Raw genomic sequence first — 16,333 nt, forward strand, 5'->3', positions numbered from 1 at the left:
GCAGACCAACAGAAAGACCAGTGAGATATTATAAGTGGACTATATCTATTAATGTAAACCTGCTGGATGGAGCTACACAAATATAATAGCTACATGGATATTATAAAGCATGTCACTGGTCACAGGATGCCCCCAGCAACACTTGTAGTTGACTGATAACATCCCGATTCTCACCGTGCATCGTGGGCAGAGCCATTCCCCGTGTGGGATGTCCGGCAGCGGAGGGTTGAGGCAGTGGATGTGGTAGGAGGACACACAGGCGTCGCAGCACAGCAGCTCCCCTCCATCCTTACACACTCGACAGAACTCCATGTGGTCGTCTTCTTCTTCCCGCCTATCTCGCCTGGTAGGTTCCTCCAGCTCTTCGTCCTCCAGCTCCTTGGCTTCCCACTGGATTCCCTCCTTCTCCTGCCACCCAGAAGTGGACATATTAATGACATGAACATTGCATGCTGACATCTGATTTTACTTCTTCTATGGTAGTTGCTGAAAAGGTGTTGCTATTAGGCAGCTGCGCTTCTGCACCCCAGAGGAGTTGCTAAGCCAAGCAGCAATATGGTCCGACGTGTAACACAATATTGTTTCTTGGTCCAATATCCTGTGCTGGATTTCAAAATACATCAGAGCTCCGGATTTCAAAAACGTAGCTCCAAATCCTCTGCTTTACTTCACACAGCAGTAATTCTACAATATAATTCTGGCTATAATCTTCCACCACTAGGGGGAGCTTACCAAATTTATTCTAGAGTTCGATGGGAGCTATTTAAGTCTGTGTGCAGCGAGTGCCACCTAGTGGCAGCCGCAGGTAGGCAGAAATTTATCATTTAAGGAGGACCTGCCATGTGCTCAGGTCGGCTGGATAGCTTTGTAGCCGAGGCCCCGCTGACTGTTGTAGCTTTTATTTTCTCTCTCTTCCCCTCTGATCGCCCCATACTTAGACTCATGAGCTCTCGGCAGCTTGGATCTGTCAAGTTGGCGGACTCCAGCACTAACTATTAATCAAATGTGATGTCATCCACTGACAGTGATCAATGGAGGCCGCCCAACTGACATGTTCACAGCACTAGGACTTGGTCAGAAGATATGTAGGGGAGTAGAGAGAAAAGAAATTCTGAGATAGAGTCAGCAGAGCCACGGCTACAAAGCTATGCAGCTGGCACCCTTGATTTAGGGCATTACAAGCCCTCTTTAGGGGGTTTTCGCAGATTTAGAAATAATTTACAACTCCCCTTTTTAATGACCCCTGGTCCAATCCTGGAAGTTTCTGCAGCAGTTATGTGCCGTTCATCATTCACGTGACCGCCAATCACGCATCTGTGCATGAACAGCATGTGACCGCTGAGGCCAGCGATGTGAATGGTGTATGGCATGTGACCGCTGAGGCCAGCGATGTGAATGGTGTATGGCATGTGACCGCTGAGGCCAGCGATGTGAATGGTGTATGGCATGTGACCGCTGAGGCCAGCGATGTGAATGGTGTATGGCATGTGACCGCTGAGGCCAGCGATGTGAATGGTGTATGGCATGTGACCGCTGAGGCCAGCGATGTGAATGGTGTATGGCATGTGACCGCTGAGGCCAGCGATGTGAATGGTGTATGGCATGTGACCACTGCAGGACTGGATCGTGGCTGCTGGACTGGGTGGGTCATTTTAAAGTTAAGTAGATCGTCCCACCTGTAGTGTGATCACAGGTAGCCAATGGTTGCAATGGCAGCCATGGCCCTATGAAGGCTCCCAGGACTGCCATGGAATAAAACCTATTAAGCTCTGCCCTTGTCAGGGCTTAACGCGAGTCTGGCAGATTAAACATGCTGTCCAAACTGCAGGCATGATGTTATAGAGCAGATTTCTATATAGTGTTATGGGGAAAGATTCAGTATAACTTGTGTTTCATTCATTTAAACCTTTGCTCATGCTGAGCTGAACAGTCCAGTGGGCGGAGCTATCAGTGATTGTCAGCTACCCCTCTATGTACAGTCATACACAGATAGCCGTCAATCACTGATAGGACCGCCCACTGGACTGTTCAGCTCATAATGCGCAAAGGTATAAATGAATGAAATATAAGTTACACAGGACCTTTCCCCATAAACTATATATCGATCTGCTCCGCTCCTCCTGCTCTATAACAGGATGCCCACAGATAGGACGGCATTTATAAGCTGACCGATTCACTTTAATAGGCGAATGTTAAAGGTATCATATACTGCAATACTGAAGTGTTGCAATATATTGATAAAACTACTGCAAGTTCAAATTCCCTACGGGGACTAGTCAATATTGTAAAAATAATGTTTAATAAAAGGTTTAAAAATATTTAAAAAATAAACATATAAAAATTTTAAGAACACCCTTTTCCCATTTAAAACAAACAAAAAAACCCCCTAAGGCCTCATGTCCACAGGCAAAAGAAGAATTAAAATCTGCAGCGGATTTTAACTCTTCTCTCGCACGCGGATCCGCACCCCATAGGGATGCATTGACCACCTGCGGGTAGATAAATACCCGCGGATGGTCAATAAAAGTGATTTTTTTTTTAAAATGGAGCATGAAAAAATCTGGACCATGCTCCATTTTCGTGCGGGTCTCCCGCGGGGTCGGCTCCCACGGGCTTCTATTGAAGCCTATGGAAGCCGTCCGGATCCGCGGGAGACAAAAATTGGAATTTACTCACCCGCTCCGGATCTTCCCTTCGCCGCGGCTTCATCTTCTCTCCGTCGCGGCCGGATCTTTTTTCTTCGGGCCGGCGCATGCGCGGGGCACGCAACCGACGTGCCCTGCGCATCCGCCGGGCCGAAGAAAGAAGATCCAGCCGCGACGGAGAGAAGATGAAGCCGCGGCGAAGGGAAGATCCGGAGCGTGCGAGAGGTGAGTTAAATCTTATTTTTATGCCTCATGTCCGCGGGGCAGGAGGGACCCGCTACGGATTCTCCATGGAGAATCTGTAGCGGGCCTGATTTTCCCTGTGGACATGAGGACTAAGTCCTAACTATTAAAATATTGCATATATCCTGGATGGTGAAGGTCATAGGCAAAAAAAAAAAAGATACAAAATGCCAGAATTGTGGGTTTTTTGCAACAGTGCCTTTACCAAAAAATTGAATAAAAGTGATCAAAAAGTCTCATTCATCCTATAATGGTACCGATAGAAATTACGCCAGGCTTTGCAAAAACCACATTTCACACAGCGTTATCGACAGAAAGATAAAAAACAAATGTGGGGGGTGGGTCACAATGTGCCGACAGAAGCGGTCTGAAGTCATTTCTACTGCATCATGAACTCCAAAAAAACAATGGTGAAACTGCATTTTTTCCCCCATTTTCAAACGCCCTAAAATTATTCTTAAACTATTTGAGTACATTATATGGTAGATTAACCCCTTAAAGGCTCCCTATATGCCTTTTGATGACGGCCGTTAAGCGGCTTCATTCTGATGCGCCGCCTTTTGAGAGCAGCGGTATCAGAAGCCTGCCACAAGTCTCCAGCTTCAGTGGCCTATGAGTTTTGTAAACTGTGCTCAACAAATACTACAAAGTTTAAGAATGAGACGCCCATTTATCTGATTGTGGCCCTCTTTACTTACACAATGGGGACAGCTCCAGTTGCCCTGGGGGGCACGCTCTAACTCTGGTTCTAGGCACACCAGGTGATAAGCCCGGGGACAGGTGTCACACAGGATGATCTCGCCACCTTGCTGGCAGACCTCACAGTAGTCCTGGTGGTCTGTCTCATAGCCCTCTCCTGCAGAGATCCCTTCCTCCACGACCACTAAAGTGCAAAAAAGAGAAAGTGAGAAGCTTCTGGACAGACCGACCAACGACTGAATCTGCCTCATGGCCACAGTGATTCGCTGTCGTCGCGGCTTGTCCTATGTACGGGTGTCTGTCTGCGGCTTTCTTTCCAGTTCTCTCACCTCTCCAAACTTTACCTTTCTTCTTCTTTTTTCCTGCTGGTCTCCCTCTCTTTCTCTTTACTCTTCCTGAACTGTCTGAAGGCGCAGAAGAGCTGTGGACGCTGGAATCCTCCATGTCTGAAACCTCTGGTGGCTCCATCTCCTCGCTCTGTGGGGATACAACATCACAAGTAGTAACAACATGGTAAAGGACGAAAAAACTAGAAAAGGTCTTCAAACAACAATGACATGGCGGATCACAGTGTACAACTCCAATACTGCGGCACGATGAATGTGGTGCTGGATTATAGGACACTCCAAACTAGTCAGCCGAACATCCTGCATCTATACATATGGCAGTATTCGCATGGTGTAGCCATTGCCTCGCTGTGGAGACGCTGAGGAAGTGCTGGAGTATAGGGTCAGCTCCTGCTAATGCAATGTTGGGTTATTTTGTGGATCACGGTGCTGAATTAGTGGAATTTTATTTTTATTATCGTATTTTGGTATATGAGAAGAGGATATAACTGAAGGAAGATAAAACTAACTATGTAACAAGTGCATCCTCGACCAAGCCACGTCAAACCTTTCACTTGTAATACAATAATCGTACAAAAGATTAAAGGGGTGATCCAACGAAAATAGCACATGACTGATGCAGCCACTCAGTGGCCACAGGGATCACATGTTGTACTACTGGCATTACTGCTTAGTGATGGAAGCCATGACGCCAGTAGTATAACACATGGCTGCTACAGCCAGTCAGTGGGCACAGGGATCACATGTTGTACTACTGGCATTACTGCTCAGCGATGGGAGCCATGATGCCAGTAGTATAACACATGGCTGCTACAGCCAGTCAGTGGCCACAGGGATCACATGTTGTACTACTGGCATTACTGCTCAGCGATGGGAGCCATGATGCCAGTAGTATAGCACATGACTGCTGCAGCCAATCAGTGGCCACAGGGATCACATGTTGTACTACTGGCATTACTGCTCAGCGATGGGAGCCATGATGCCAGTAGTATAACACATGGCTGCTACAGCCAGTCAGTGGGCACAGGGATCACATGTTGTACTACTGGCATTACTGCTCAGCGATGGGAGCCATGACGCCAGTAGTATAGCACATGGCTGCTGCAGCCAGTCAGTGGCCACAGGGATCACATGTTGTACTACTGGCATTACTGCTCAGCGATGGGAGCCATGATGCCATTAGTACAGCACATGACTGATGCAGCCAATCAGTGGCCACAGGGATCACATGTTGTACTACTGGCATTACTGCTCAGCGATGGGAGCCATGATGCCAGTAGTATAGCACATGACTGCTGCAGCCAATCAGTGGCCACAGGGATCATATGTTGTACTACTGGCATTACTGCTCAGCGATGGGAGCCATGATGCCATTAGTACAGCACATGGCTGCTGCAGCCAGTCAGTGGCCACAGGGATCACATGTTGTACTACTGGCATTACTGCTCAGCGATGGGAGCCATGATGCCAGTAGTATAGCACATGGCTGCTGCAGCCAGTCAGTGGCCACAGGGATCATATGTTGTACTACTGGCATTACTGCTCAGCGATGGGAGCCATGATGCCAGTAGTATAGCACATGGCTGCTGCAGCCAGTCAGTGGCCACAGGGATCACATGTTGTACTACTGGCATTACTGCTCAGCGATGGGAGCCATGATGCCATTAGTACAGCACATGACTGATGCAGCCAATCAGTGGCCACAGGGATCACATGTTGTACTACTGGCATTACTGCTCAGCGATGGGAGCCATGATGCCAGTAGTATAGCACATGACTGATGCAGCCAGTCAGTGGCCATGAGGATCACATGTTGTACTACTGGCATTACTGCTCAGCCATGGAAGCCATGATGCCAGTAGTATAGCACATGGCTGCTGCAGCCAGTCAGTGGCCACAGGGATCACATGTTGTACTACTGGTATTACTGCTCAGCGATGGGAGCCATGATGCCATTAGTACAGCACATGGCTGCTGCAGCCAGTCAGTGGGCACAGGGATCACATGTTGTACTACTGGCATTACTGCTCAGCGATGGGAGCCATGATGCCAGTAGTATAGCACATGGCTGCTGCAGCCAGTCATCCGCAGTACAAAAAGTCACTGCTTCCTCAATAAAACAAAGACCAGCGGGAGATCACTCTGGAACCGCTGCCTCGCTCCTGTTCAGCTGAAGATAGCTGCTAGGGAATGTCTTGGCGTTTAACCCTGTAATCACTTCGGTTCATTCTGCACTGGTATTTTCTTATCTCTCTGGTCAGAATTCGAACCCTCTAACAAGAAGCTCTATTCAGCTTCTCTTCACAGCGGGGCATAAAGAGAGATCGGATCAGTGGAAAGTGAATTCAGCTGATTAGAGGGTTAGGCTGGGTCCAGACGGGCCGGATGTCCAGGGGAATGTCCGCTACAGATCAGCTGCAGAAAGCCTGCCTCCAAACTCACACCATCTGGTGCGGGTTTTGAAGCATCTTTGGTGTCCCCTGCACAGCACCATCAACTATGCTGTCAGTGCCACCTGTACGGTACCCGTGTGCCCAGCCCACCTCTTAATGTGCCAGTCTGCACGCCTGGCTTTCTCTTCTCCAGGCAATCCAAATGTTCCCCAGGCCATTTAAGCCACCCTTCCCTACTGGAGGGTACCTGGGCATTGGGTGCTGTTAGACTCTGTAAAGTTACTAGTATTTTTTACTAGTTTTTACCCATGCATGTTCACCAAGCTTGTCCACCTTCCCCTCGTCCCAACCTTGGATGCACTTTGACAACTTTTCATTCGTTTGTTGCCTGCCCTGACCCTCAGCTTATCTCACCATTATGTAAGAACTTGGCCTGTCCCAACCTCGGCCTGTGTTATCAACTATAGCTATGCCTGTTCCTCCGGTACCATGCTGCGATGCTTCTGACCGGTCCATCTAAGTTGTCACTGTACACCTGGGGTGACAACATAGGTGGTTCCTGTAGCCAAGTCCAGACCCCCTAATAGGGGCTGAAGGGTGAAAACCCAGAGTACCCTAGGTGCTGCTCTCAGGAGTAACCCAAAGTCAGATCAGTCAGTGACACGGCAGATTAACAGCCGCTGAGTGACAGTGTCTAAGGCCTCATGTCCACGGGGAAAATCAGGCCCGCTACGGATTCTCCATGGAGAATCCGTAGCGGGTCCCTCCTGCCCCGCGGACATGAGGCATAAAAATAAGAATTAACTCACCTCTCGCCCGCTCCGGATCTTCCCTTCGCCGCGGCTTCATCTTCTCTCCGTCGGTTTCGTGCCCCGCGCATGCGCCGGCCCGAAGAAAAAAGATCCGTCCGCGACGGAGAGAAGATGAAGCCGCGACGAAGGGAAGATCCGGAACAGGTGAGTAAATTCCGATTTTTGTCTCCCGCGGATCCGGACGGCTTTCATAGGCTTCAATAAAAGCCCGCGGAAGCCGTCCCCACGGGAGACCCGCACGAAAATGGAGCATGGTCCAGATTTTTTCATGCTCCATTTTTTTTTTAAATCACTTTTATTGACCATCCGCGGGTATTTATCTACCCGCGGGTGGTCAATGCATCCCTATGGGGTGCGGATCCGCGTGCAGGAAAAGAGTTAAAATCCGCTGCGGATTTTAATTCTTCTTTTGCCCGTGGACATGAGGCCTAAATGTCTAATAAAACAAATCTTATCTCCTGAACTGTTCCCTGAAGTTGTAGAAGGCTGCAGACACACAGTTAAGAGTTTCATACTCATTGGCTGCACACGGATTTACCCCAGCAACAGCCTTCCACTGAGTAGTAGGGAGCAGAAGTTTAAGAGTGGTTTCAAGCATAATCCCTCTTTTATAAATACATTAATGCTGGGAATACCCCTTTAACCAGTGTGGAGCCCTTTTGGGACCAGTGTGTGACATTTGGCAGCATCTAATATCTCATTGGGCGTCTATTGGGCACCATCCAAACATGATCGTATATACAGGGTGTTTATAGATCTAAATACAAAAGGAGACCCGAAGCAAAATTCCCCAAGCCACAGAAAGTAACATGAGAGTGGACGGATCATGGACGATTTCAATGGGGTCAGACGGTCTTAGGAGTATGAAAGAAAATCTATCTCTACATGCTTTCCCAGAGATAAGCGGTGCCATACATGTCCCTGTGCCACTTATCCATGTAACCTATTGAAACAGCCGAATGTGAGCATTATTATTGGTGAATACAAACTCAAGTGCAACTCACATTGGTCAGCACACAAGGTTACACGGCTGTGTGCTGTCCAATCGCCATGGACTCTGCATATTGCTAATCTTATTCTTGTCTGTGAAAACGGATGGCAATAGGACAAGAAATGGCTGTTTTTCACATGGTCCATTGAATAGTCTCATAGGCTATTATGGGACTTTGTGCAGTCCATGGAATAGTTGGCCCGAATACACAGCCATCTGTAAAAAAAAACCCCATCATTTTCTACTCACCGAGCTGCCAGCCTTGCGTTTGACTCCCCCCAGTTTAATCTTGAGCAGCGTCATTTTCTTTTTGCCAGGCTTCTTCTTGGGCTCAGACACCCGGGTGCTCTTGCTCGGCTTCTTATGGCCTGGACCTGAGATAGAAATAATAGTGAACAGGCGACACGGAATAGATGGGGGTGAGGTGACAGTGCTCTGCAGGAATGGGCAAGGATTCATTAGGCATTGACGCTGCAGAGATCAAATAAGGGGCATGTCATGCTTTGCCAGGGAACAGTCGCTCCTCAGGGCTCACCCTTGCCCTCCTTGGTCTTGGCTCTGCGGATTGGCATTGCCTGGGGAACGCTGGCAGAAGCAGGGAGGGTAACTTGTTCGGCCACTGCTGCTGCAGCTGCTGCCGCCGCCGCTGCCACTGCCGCGGGTGATGACTTGAAAGGGTTGTTGGCACTGAATTCCCGCCACTTGGCACCCAGAATGGTCATCATCTTGGACATGGGAATTTTGGGGTTCTTCTTGGCAATGAGAGGCCTAAGGGTACACAGTGACAAAGAGCCATGGGTCCAGCCCTGTAGTTATAGGGTGACACAATGCAGGGGAATAGAAGCCTATCACATCCAGAGTGACAGAGAGCGACAGACCTGCTGCAAGGTGACAGACAGAAGCGAGATGTAAGCCCGTCCGTGCAGAAGAGCAAAGTGACAGACAGAATGGAGTTATGCATAGGCTCCTCCCATTGAAGGGTAACACATATAAAAGGGAGCTATGAGTGTGCCCCATCCCCTGCAGGGTGATGCAATGACAGACAGAATGAAGGTGCATTATCCCGGAGGGTGACACACATATATATATATGAGAGCCCGACACACAAAGCGATGCATGACCCCCTGACGTACCTCATAAACTGGCTGAAGGCTTTGTAGTTAGTTAGTGTATGATAATCATTATCTGTAAACACGTGATCGACGTCCTCCAACCCCCAGCTGGCTAGCAGCATGGCCGAGGACTTCTGCTCCACCTATGAGAACAGCATGGACACTTGTTAGGGTACAGCGCCGCCACCATGCAGCACATCCGTAGGGCGCCGAAGACGGACCTTGCGCTCTTCCACCACCTCATCTTTCTTCCTCTTCTTGGTTTTTTTCTCTTTCTTCTCTTTATGTTTCTTTTTTCTTTTCTTTCCTCCGGCCTCACCGTCACTATCCGGGGAGACGTGATCGCCAATCCCCTCATCCCAATTAAGGTCGTCATCGCTCTCCTGAAACAGCAGGTAAAAGGCGGAGATTAATACATTTAGTGGGAATAGTATGACATCTGTTCTACAGAATTCTATAGGATAACCCCCCTTCTCTGGATTAACCCTGTGTTTGGCGAGCACCTATGTAAGGCGTCACAACGTTAAACTGTGATAGACATGATAATTAGTCAGTGTAAAATGTCTATTGATTTGTACTAAACTAGATGTATTACGCAGCTGTAGTGACTTTAACTCTTAGAGGCTAATGACTGCATAATTTCATTATAGTAATTGCTGGACAATGGCATGGTGAAAGATGTGTGTTATAATGTTAGCCTAATATATATATATATATATATATATATATATATATATATATATATATATATATATATATATATATGTTCCACAAGCAGCCTCTGAGAGTTAAAAGTCTTAGTACTACATGTATACCTGTATTCAATACTGAGTGTTTCCCCAGTCCTTTCCCATCCCCCACACAGAAACTTCTCCAACAAAGAGATACTTTCAGTTTCAGTTTTGACCACATGTTGTTAAGACAAAGGCTCCTACTTGAGAGAGGTGGGGAGAGGGGGAGGCGAGGAATTTTATATAACCCAGCAAATAAGAATATATATATATGTTACTGATGTAATCTGTTAAATGCCCATAAAGAGCAGGTGTTATGTCTTTCAATAAAAGAGGCTGTCTGGATGTTCCTGCCCAGAGAGCCATTTTGGACATGAGACTGATAACTTGTGTCTGATCTGGTCGATGATGTGTGCACACTATACAATTTGGAAGCTACAGAATACCCCGAAACCTGCTGGAGGAAAATATGATCCAGTTCAAAACGACCGTCGGAACTAGAATATACGGGTAAGAGCTGATGCTATCATGTTACAATCAAGAGTCAAAACTTGAAATCGATGCTGGAATTAAAACGGCGCTCATTTATTAGGCTGAAGGTGCAGGAAGAAAGGTTTTACTTCCTGTGTCTGTGTGGGGGAGGGGGAGGGGGAGGTGGAGCTGCAAGTGAGAGCAGGAAGATAAAACAAGGCTCGTTAAGGGCTTTAAAAGGGCCGAATTGGAAACAAATGCTTGTTCACTTAATCACTGCCCTGTGTTGAAGGTGGCGGCAATCAGCTGACCAACAAGCCAGAGCTCATTTGTTGGGTGACTACATTTTGTATGCGACACCAACAAATTATCGGTTGTCGGCAGCACATGACTCTGTTAAACAAGGACATACGAGTGTTAACAACAGTAATGGAACTATATGTGCCTGAACAGTCGCCATCTGGGCACATACATTACTGCCGATTGCTCCATGTGATTGCAGCTGAACGAGTGGAGATTGATTCGCAAAAACATCAACTGCGCTTGTTCTTGGCAGAGAATCTGCTAGTGTAAAAGGGCCATTAAGGGAGCTTTACACGGGACGACTGTTGGGCGCATTAGTGCCCGACGGCCGTCCCAGCAGCGATCACTCTTGTGCTTTAGGCCTGTTTATATGAAAAAAAGGTTTGGTCCGGTGTCGCCAGTAGAGCAATGTGTGAGTGTTCTCAGTAAGAGAAACCAAGGAATCCTGTAGATATGAGACCTTTTACTGGCCAACAAAGATACATGACGTTGCAGCGAGCTTTCGGTATCTCGCCCCCTTCGTCAGGCTAATAAATGATACATGGCACATAATTATAACACACACATGCAGGTTTTTCTCACAAAAATTCAGAAATTGATTGTAAGAATGTTTCCATCCAATAGGTGGTGCTGTTGAGGTAGTATTTCCATCTTCTTATGATAAGAGACATCATAAAACTGTCACATTCCTCAGCTTAGTGAACTGATTTAGTGTTTGTCTCGCTGCTCAGACTGGTTTGTGTTTTTTAAGTCTCAAATTTCTGTGTGAACATTTATTTAGATCAAGAGGAATGTCCGCCTCCGCATCTGTATGTTATAACTATGTGCCATCCAAAACTAGTTTCATTCATAAGCCTGACAAAGGGGGCGACATATACTGAAAGCTCGCTATAACATCATGTATTTTTGTTAGCCATTAAAAGGTATCATATCTACAAGATTACTTGGTTTCTCACACTTAAGCCTGTTACACACGGGCTACAAAATCTCGCTACAAAACGCATGTATGTGAGGCTCGTGGTTTCTAAAGGATTCTTTCGGGTTACAAAACATCTCTCATGTGAAAGAACCCGTTGCAAACCATGGGCTTCACCTACATGCATTTTGTAGCCCGTGTGTAACAGGCCTTACACAGGAACAATAAGTCATTTTGTGAATAGAAGCGGAACGGGATGGAGATCAACCCAGCCCATCTGTCTCCATCCACAGTAAGCGTATCTGATAAGATAGGCTGACCACGGAGGACCGTGGAGATTCGCGGCAAATCGCAGCATGATCACAGCAAATCGCAATGATTCTCCACTCATGGACAAGGGGGAAGCGCTCTCCATGAGCGCTTAAAATAAGAATTAACTTACCCGCAGTGGACCGGGAAGTTCTTCTCTTCTTCACGGCTGGATCTTCTTTCTTCGGCTGGTGGATGTGCTCGACACGTCGGCTGCGTGCCGCGCGCATGCGCCGGGCACATCTGCCCGGCCGAAGAAAGAAGTTCCAGCCGTAAAGAAGAGAAGAACTTCCCGGTCCGCTGCGGGTAAGTTATTCTTATTTTAGGTCTCCCGCGGATCTGGACGGCTTCCATAGGCTTCAATAGAAGCCTGTGGGAGCCGTCCGCCCGGGAGACCCGCATGAAAATGGAGCATGTCCATTTTTTTTCATGCTCCATTTTTTTAAAAATTCCCTTTTATTGACCCGCAGGTGGTCAATGCATCCCTATGGGATGCGGATCCGCATGCGGGTGATCCGCTGCGGATCTTAAATCATATTTTGCCCGTGGACATGAGGCCTTAACAGGAGTCGCTCAAAGATTGAGCGGCTGACGTTTACACAGCCTGAGGGCTCTTTCACACGGGCGCTGTGGTTATCAGGCACCCATATCATGGCCGAAAATTGCATGCACAAGACAAAGCCGCGACCAAGTCGCGGCAAAATCTCCAGTTTTCTTGCCAGAGCCTGGAATTCTGTGGGCCGGGGGCAGAGACCTTAGCGCTGCTAAAGTCTCTCCCCCTCACTTATCCCTTAGGCTAACTTCACACGGGCAAGCGTGATATGAGGGCATGAATCCCGCTCCCAAACCATGTGAATGCCCCGAGGCGGCGAGTTTTCATGTCAAAACAGCCGCACATCACACCGGGGAAGAAGCAATTCCCAACCGTGGCTGTCATTGCAGAATTTCTCCCATCGTTTTCAATGGGAGATCACGCATCGCATGGCGTGCGCTAACACGTGGTGCGATCCTGCGACCGGCCTCATTGAGAACAATGGGGCTGTGATGCAAGAGCAGGCAGGAAGATAGAACATGCCGCCATTTGTTACCTGCATCGCATCTCGGTGAAATGCAGAAAAACATCTCTCATGTGTATGACCCCTTCAATAGAATGGGGTTCATATTTGTGCGTCTCGCAACGCATAAATCTCACGTGATTTTGACAGCCGTGTGAAGGCGGCCGAAAGAGAAACAGAAATAAGAGTAAAATCCCCTACCGGCTTCTTGCGTTTGCGCTCCTTTATAGGTTTCGGGGCTCGCTCCTTGTCTCTCTCTTTCTTCTTGGGTCCCCTCTTTTTCTTGGTGATGATCTGGGGTGACGGGGCTGGAGACAGCTCTTCATCCTCTGCTGGAAAACAGATTAAAGGACAACTACAGTTGTGAGATTGTAAAGCAGAAAAGATCCGCAACGAGTCAAAGCTTGTCAGGTCCTTCAGTCGGTAAACCCCTCTGCTTCTAAGAAAACAGCTGACAAAAAGAAGTCGTCAACCCAATTCCCGAGAGTCCAGAACAGTAAATCTACCCAGTACTGCAGACTAATATGGGTGTGGGATGACGGATCACTATATAATCTGGGCAGATATGACATTAGTGGGCCTCGGAGAATTGGGTGCCAACCTTTGTGGAGCCAACTCCTATACAGCTTCACCTGGAAGAGACAGAATTAGGCCCCCTGTCCACGGGCTTTGCGAAGTCCAGCGGCGAATCTCTTCTGTAAGTGAGGGCGCTCCGGACGCGATACGTTCTGTAAGTGAGGGCGCTCCGGACGCGATACGTTCTGTAAGTGAGGGCGCTCCGGACGCGATACGTTCTGTAAGTGAGGGGGCTCCGGACGCGATACGTTCTGTAAGTGAGGGGGCTCCGGACGCGATACGTTCTGTAAGTGAGAGCACTCCGGACGCGATACGTTCTGTAAGTGAGGGCGCTCCGGACGCGATACGTTCTGTAAGTGAGGGCGCTCCGGACGCGATACGTTCTGTAAGTGAGGGCGCTCCGGACGCGATACGTTCTGTAAGTGAGGGCGCTCCGGATGCGATACGTTCTGTAAGTGAGGGCGCTCCGGACGCGATACGTTCTGTAAGTGAGGGCGCTCCGGACGCGATACGTTCTGTAAGTGAGGGCGCTCCGGACTCGATACGTTCTGTAAGTGAGGGCGCTACGGACGCGATACGTTCTGTAAGTGAGGGCGCTCCGGACGCGATACGTTCTGTAAGTGAGGGCGCTCCGGACGCGATACGTTCTGTAAGTGAGGGCGCTCCGGACGCGATACGTTCTGTAAGTGAGGGCGCTCCGAACGCAATACGTTCTGTAAGTGAGGGCGCTCCGGACGCGATACGTTCTGTAAGTGAGAGCGCTCCGGACGCGATACGTTCTGTAAGTGAGGGCGCTCCGGACGCGATACGTTCTGTAAGTGAGGGCGCTCCGGACGCGATACGTTCTGTAAGTGAGGGCACTCCGGACGCGATACGTTCTGTAAGTGAGGGCGCTCCGGACGCGATACGTTCTGTAAGTGAGGGCGCTCCGGACGCGATACGTTCTGTAAGTGAGGGCGCTCCGGACGCGATACGTTCTGTAAGTGAGGGCGCTCCAGACGCGATACGTTCTGTAAGTGAGGGCGCTCCGGACGCGATACGTTCTGTAAGTGAGGGCGCTCCGGACGCGATACGTTCTGTAAGTGAGAGCGCTCCGGACGCGATACGTTCTGTAAGTGAGGGCGCTCCGGATGCGATACGTTCTGTAAGTGAGGGCGCTCCGGACGCGATACGTTCTGTAAGTGAGGGCGCTCCGGACGCTATACGTTCTGTAAGTGAGGGCGCTCCGGACGCGATACGTTCTGTAAGTGAGGGCGCTCCGGACGCGATACGTTCTGTAAGTGAGGACGCTCCGGACGCGATACGTTCTGTAAGTGAGGGCGCTCCGGACGCGATACGTTCTGTAAGTGAGGGCGCTCCGGACGCGATACGTTCTGTAAGTGAGGGCGCTCCCGACGCGATACGTTCTGTAAGTGAGGGCGCTCCCGACGCGATACGTTCTGTAAGTGAGGACGCTCCGGACGCGATACGTTCTGTAAGTGAGGGCGCTCCCGATGCGATACGTTCTGTAAGTGAGGGCGCTCCGGACGCGATACGTTCTGTAAGTGAGGACGCTCCAGAGGCGATACGTTCTGTGAGGGAGGACGCTCCAGAGGCGATACGTTCTGTGAGGGAGGACGCTCCGGACGCGATACGTTCTGTGAGGGAGGACGCTCCGGACGCGATACGTTCTGTGAGGGAGGACGCTCCGGACGCGATACGTTCTGTGAGGGAGGACGCTCCGGACGCGATACGTTCTGTGAGGGAGGACGCTCCGGACGCGGTATGTTCTCTAAGTGAGGACGCTCCGGACGCGATACGTTCTCTAAGTGAGGGCGCTCCGGACGCGATACGTTCTGTAAGTGAGGACGCTCCGGACGCGATACGTTCTCTAAGTGGGGGCGCTCCGGACGCGATACGTTCTGTAAGTGAGGATGCTCCGGACGCGATACGTTCTGTAAGTGAGGGCGCTCCGGACGCGATACGTTCTGTAAGTGAGGACGCTCCGGACGCGATACGTTCTCTAAGTGAGGACGCTCCGGACGCGGTATGTTCTCTAAGTGAGGACGCTCCGGACACGATACGTTCTGTAAGTGAGGGCGCTCCGGACGCGATACGTTCTGTAAGTGAGGACGCTCCTACATGCATATTAATGATTATGTATGTAGCGGTTACACCAAATAAGAGAAGTAGGAAAAGACACTGAAAATCTTAGGAATTGAAGAAGGAACAGAACAAGATGTATATGTCAGTGAGAGATGACAAGTACTATCCCTTTAAAAGAGTTTATGCTTCCAGTTTATAATACGCTAAAAGTACCTGAGCCCTCCTATGAAGAGAATTCATGTTTTGGCAAAAAGAGCATTGGGGTGCAGTTTACAGGGCAAACTATGTGTATGGTGTCTGTATAGGGGTTTCACTATGTACTATTTATGATATTATATCTGTGGACTTTGGAAGGACCAAAAGGACTGCGATGTCGGAACTGATTGGTTGCTCAGGTGACATAATTGAAGGAGTGAATTCTGCTGCGGATCCGTCTCACAATTCGCAGCAATGGTGCCGATTTTGACGTGTTTTTTATGCAGAATTTGATATGGAAAGTTCACATAAATTCCACCACATGTGAACTCACCCTGAGAGAAAAAGAAAGGCGAGACTCCAATGGGCAAAAATTGTATCAGTGAGCAGCGGAAAAACATCACTTAGTCAGATAAATCCAGATTTCTGTTGCACCGTGTCGCTGGGAGC

General features: G+C 49.0%; 1 protein-coding gene across 3 annotated transcripts in view; it reads right to left on the bottom strand.

Annotated features, from left to right (window-relative positions):
• CHD3 (chromodomain helicase DNA binding protein 3) overlaps nucleotides 1-16,333 on the bottom strand; it is a 75,708-nt gene that overhangs the window by 49,676 nt on the left and 9,699 nt on the right. Inside the window, exons 2-9 of one of the 3 annotated variants that reach the window (XM_066593817.1) lie at nucleotides 13,229-13,356; nucleotides 9,464-9,625; nucleotides 9,264-9,385; nucleotides 8,666-8,898; nucleotides 8,380-8,504; nucleotides 3,917-4,064; nucleotides 3,587-3,771; nucleotides 175-408 (exon numbers count right to left, since the gene is read on the bottom strand). In XM_066593817.1, coding sequence (XP_066449914.1) covers nucleotides 175-408; nucleotides 3,587-3,771; nucleotides 3,917-4,064; nucleotides 8,380-8,504; nucleotides 8,666-8,898; nucleotides 9,264-9,385; nucleotides 9,464-9,625; nucleotides 13,229-13,356 — 1,337 coding nt within the window. Of the gene's footprint in view, nucleotides 1-174; nucleotides 409-3,586; nucleotides 3,772-3,916; nucleotides 4,065-8,379; nucleotides 8,505-8,665; nucleotides 8,899-9,263; nucleotides 9,386-9,463; nucleotides 9,626-13,228; nucleotides 13,360-16,333 lie in introns of all 3 variants that reach the window. The other 2 variants (XM_066593818.1, XM_066593816.1) reach the window with 2 other exon arrangements.

This window comes from Eleutherodactylus coqui, chromosome 2 (assembly GCF_035609145.1).
Source record: "Eleutherodactylus coqui strain aEleCoq1 chromosome 2, aEleCoq1.hap1, whole genome shotgun sequence".
Classification (NCBI taxonomy): Eukaryota; Metazoa; Chordata; class Amphibia; order Anura; family Eleutherodactylidae; genus Eleutherodactylus; species Eleutherodactylus coqui.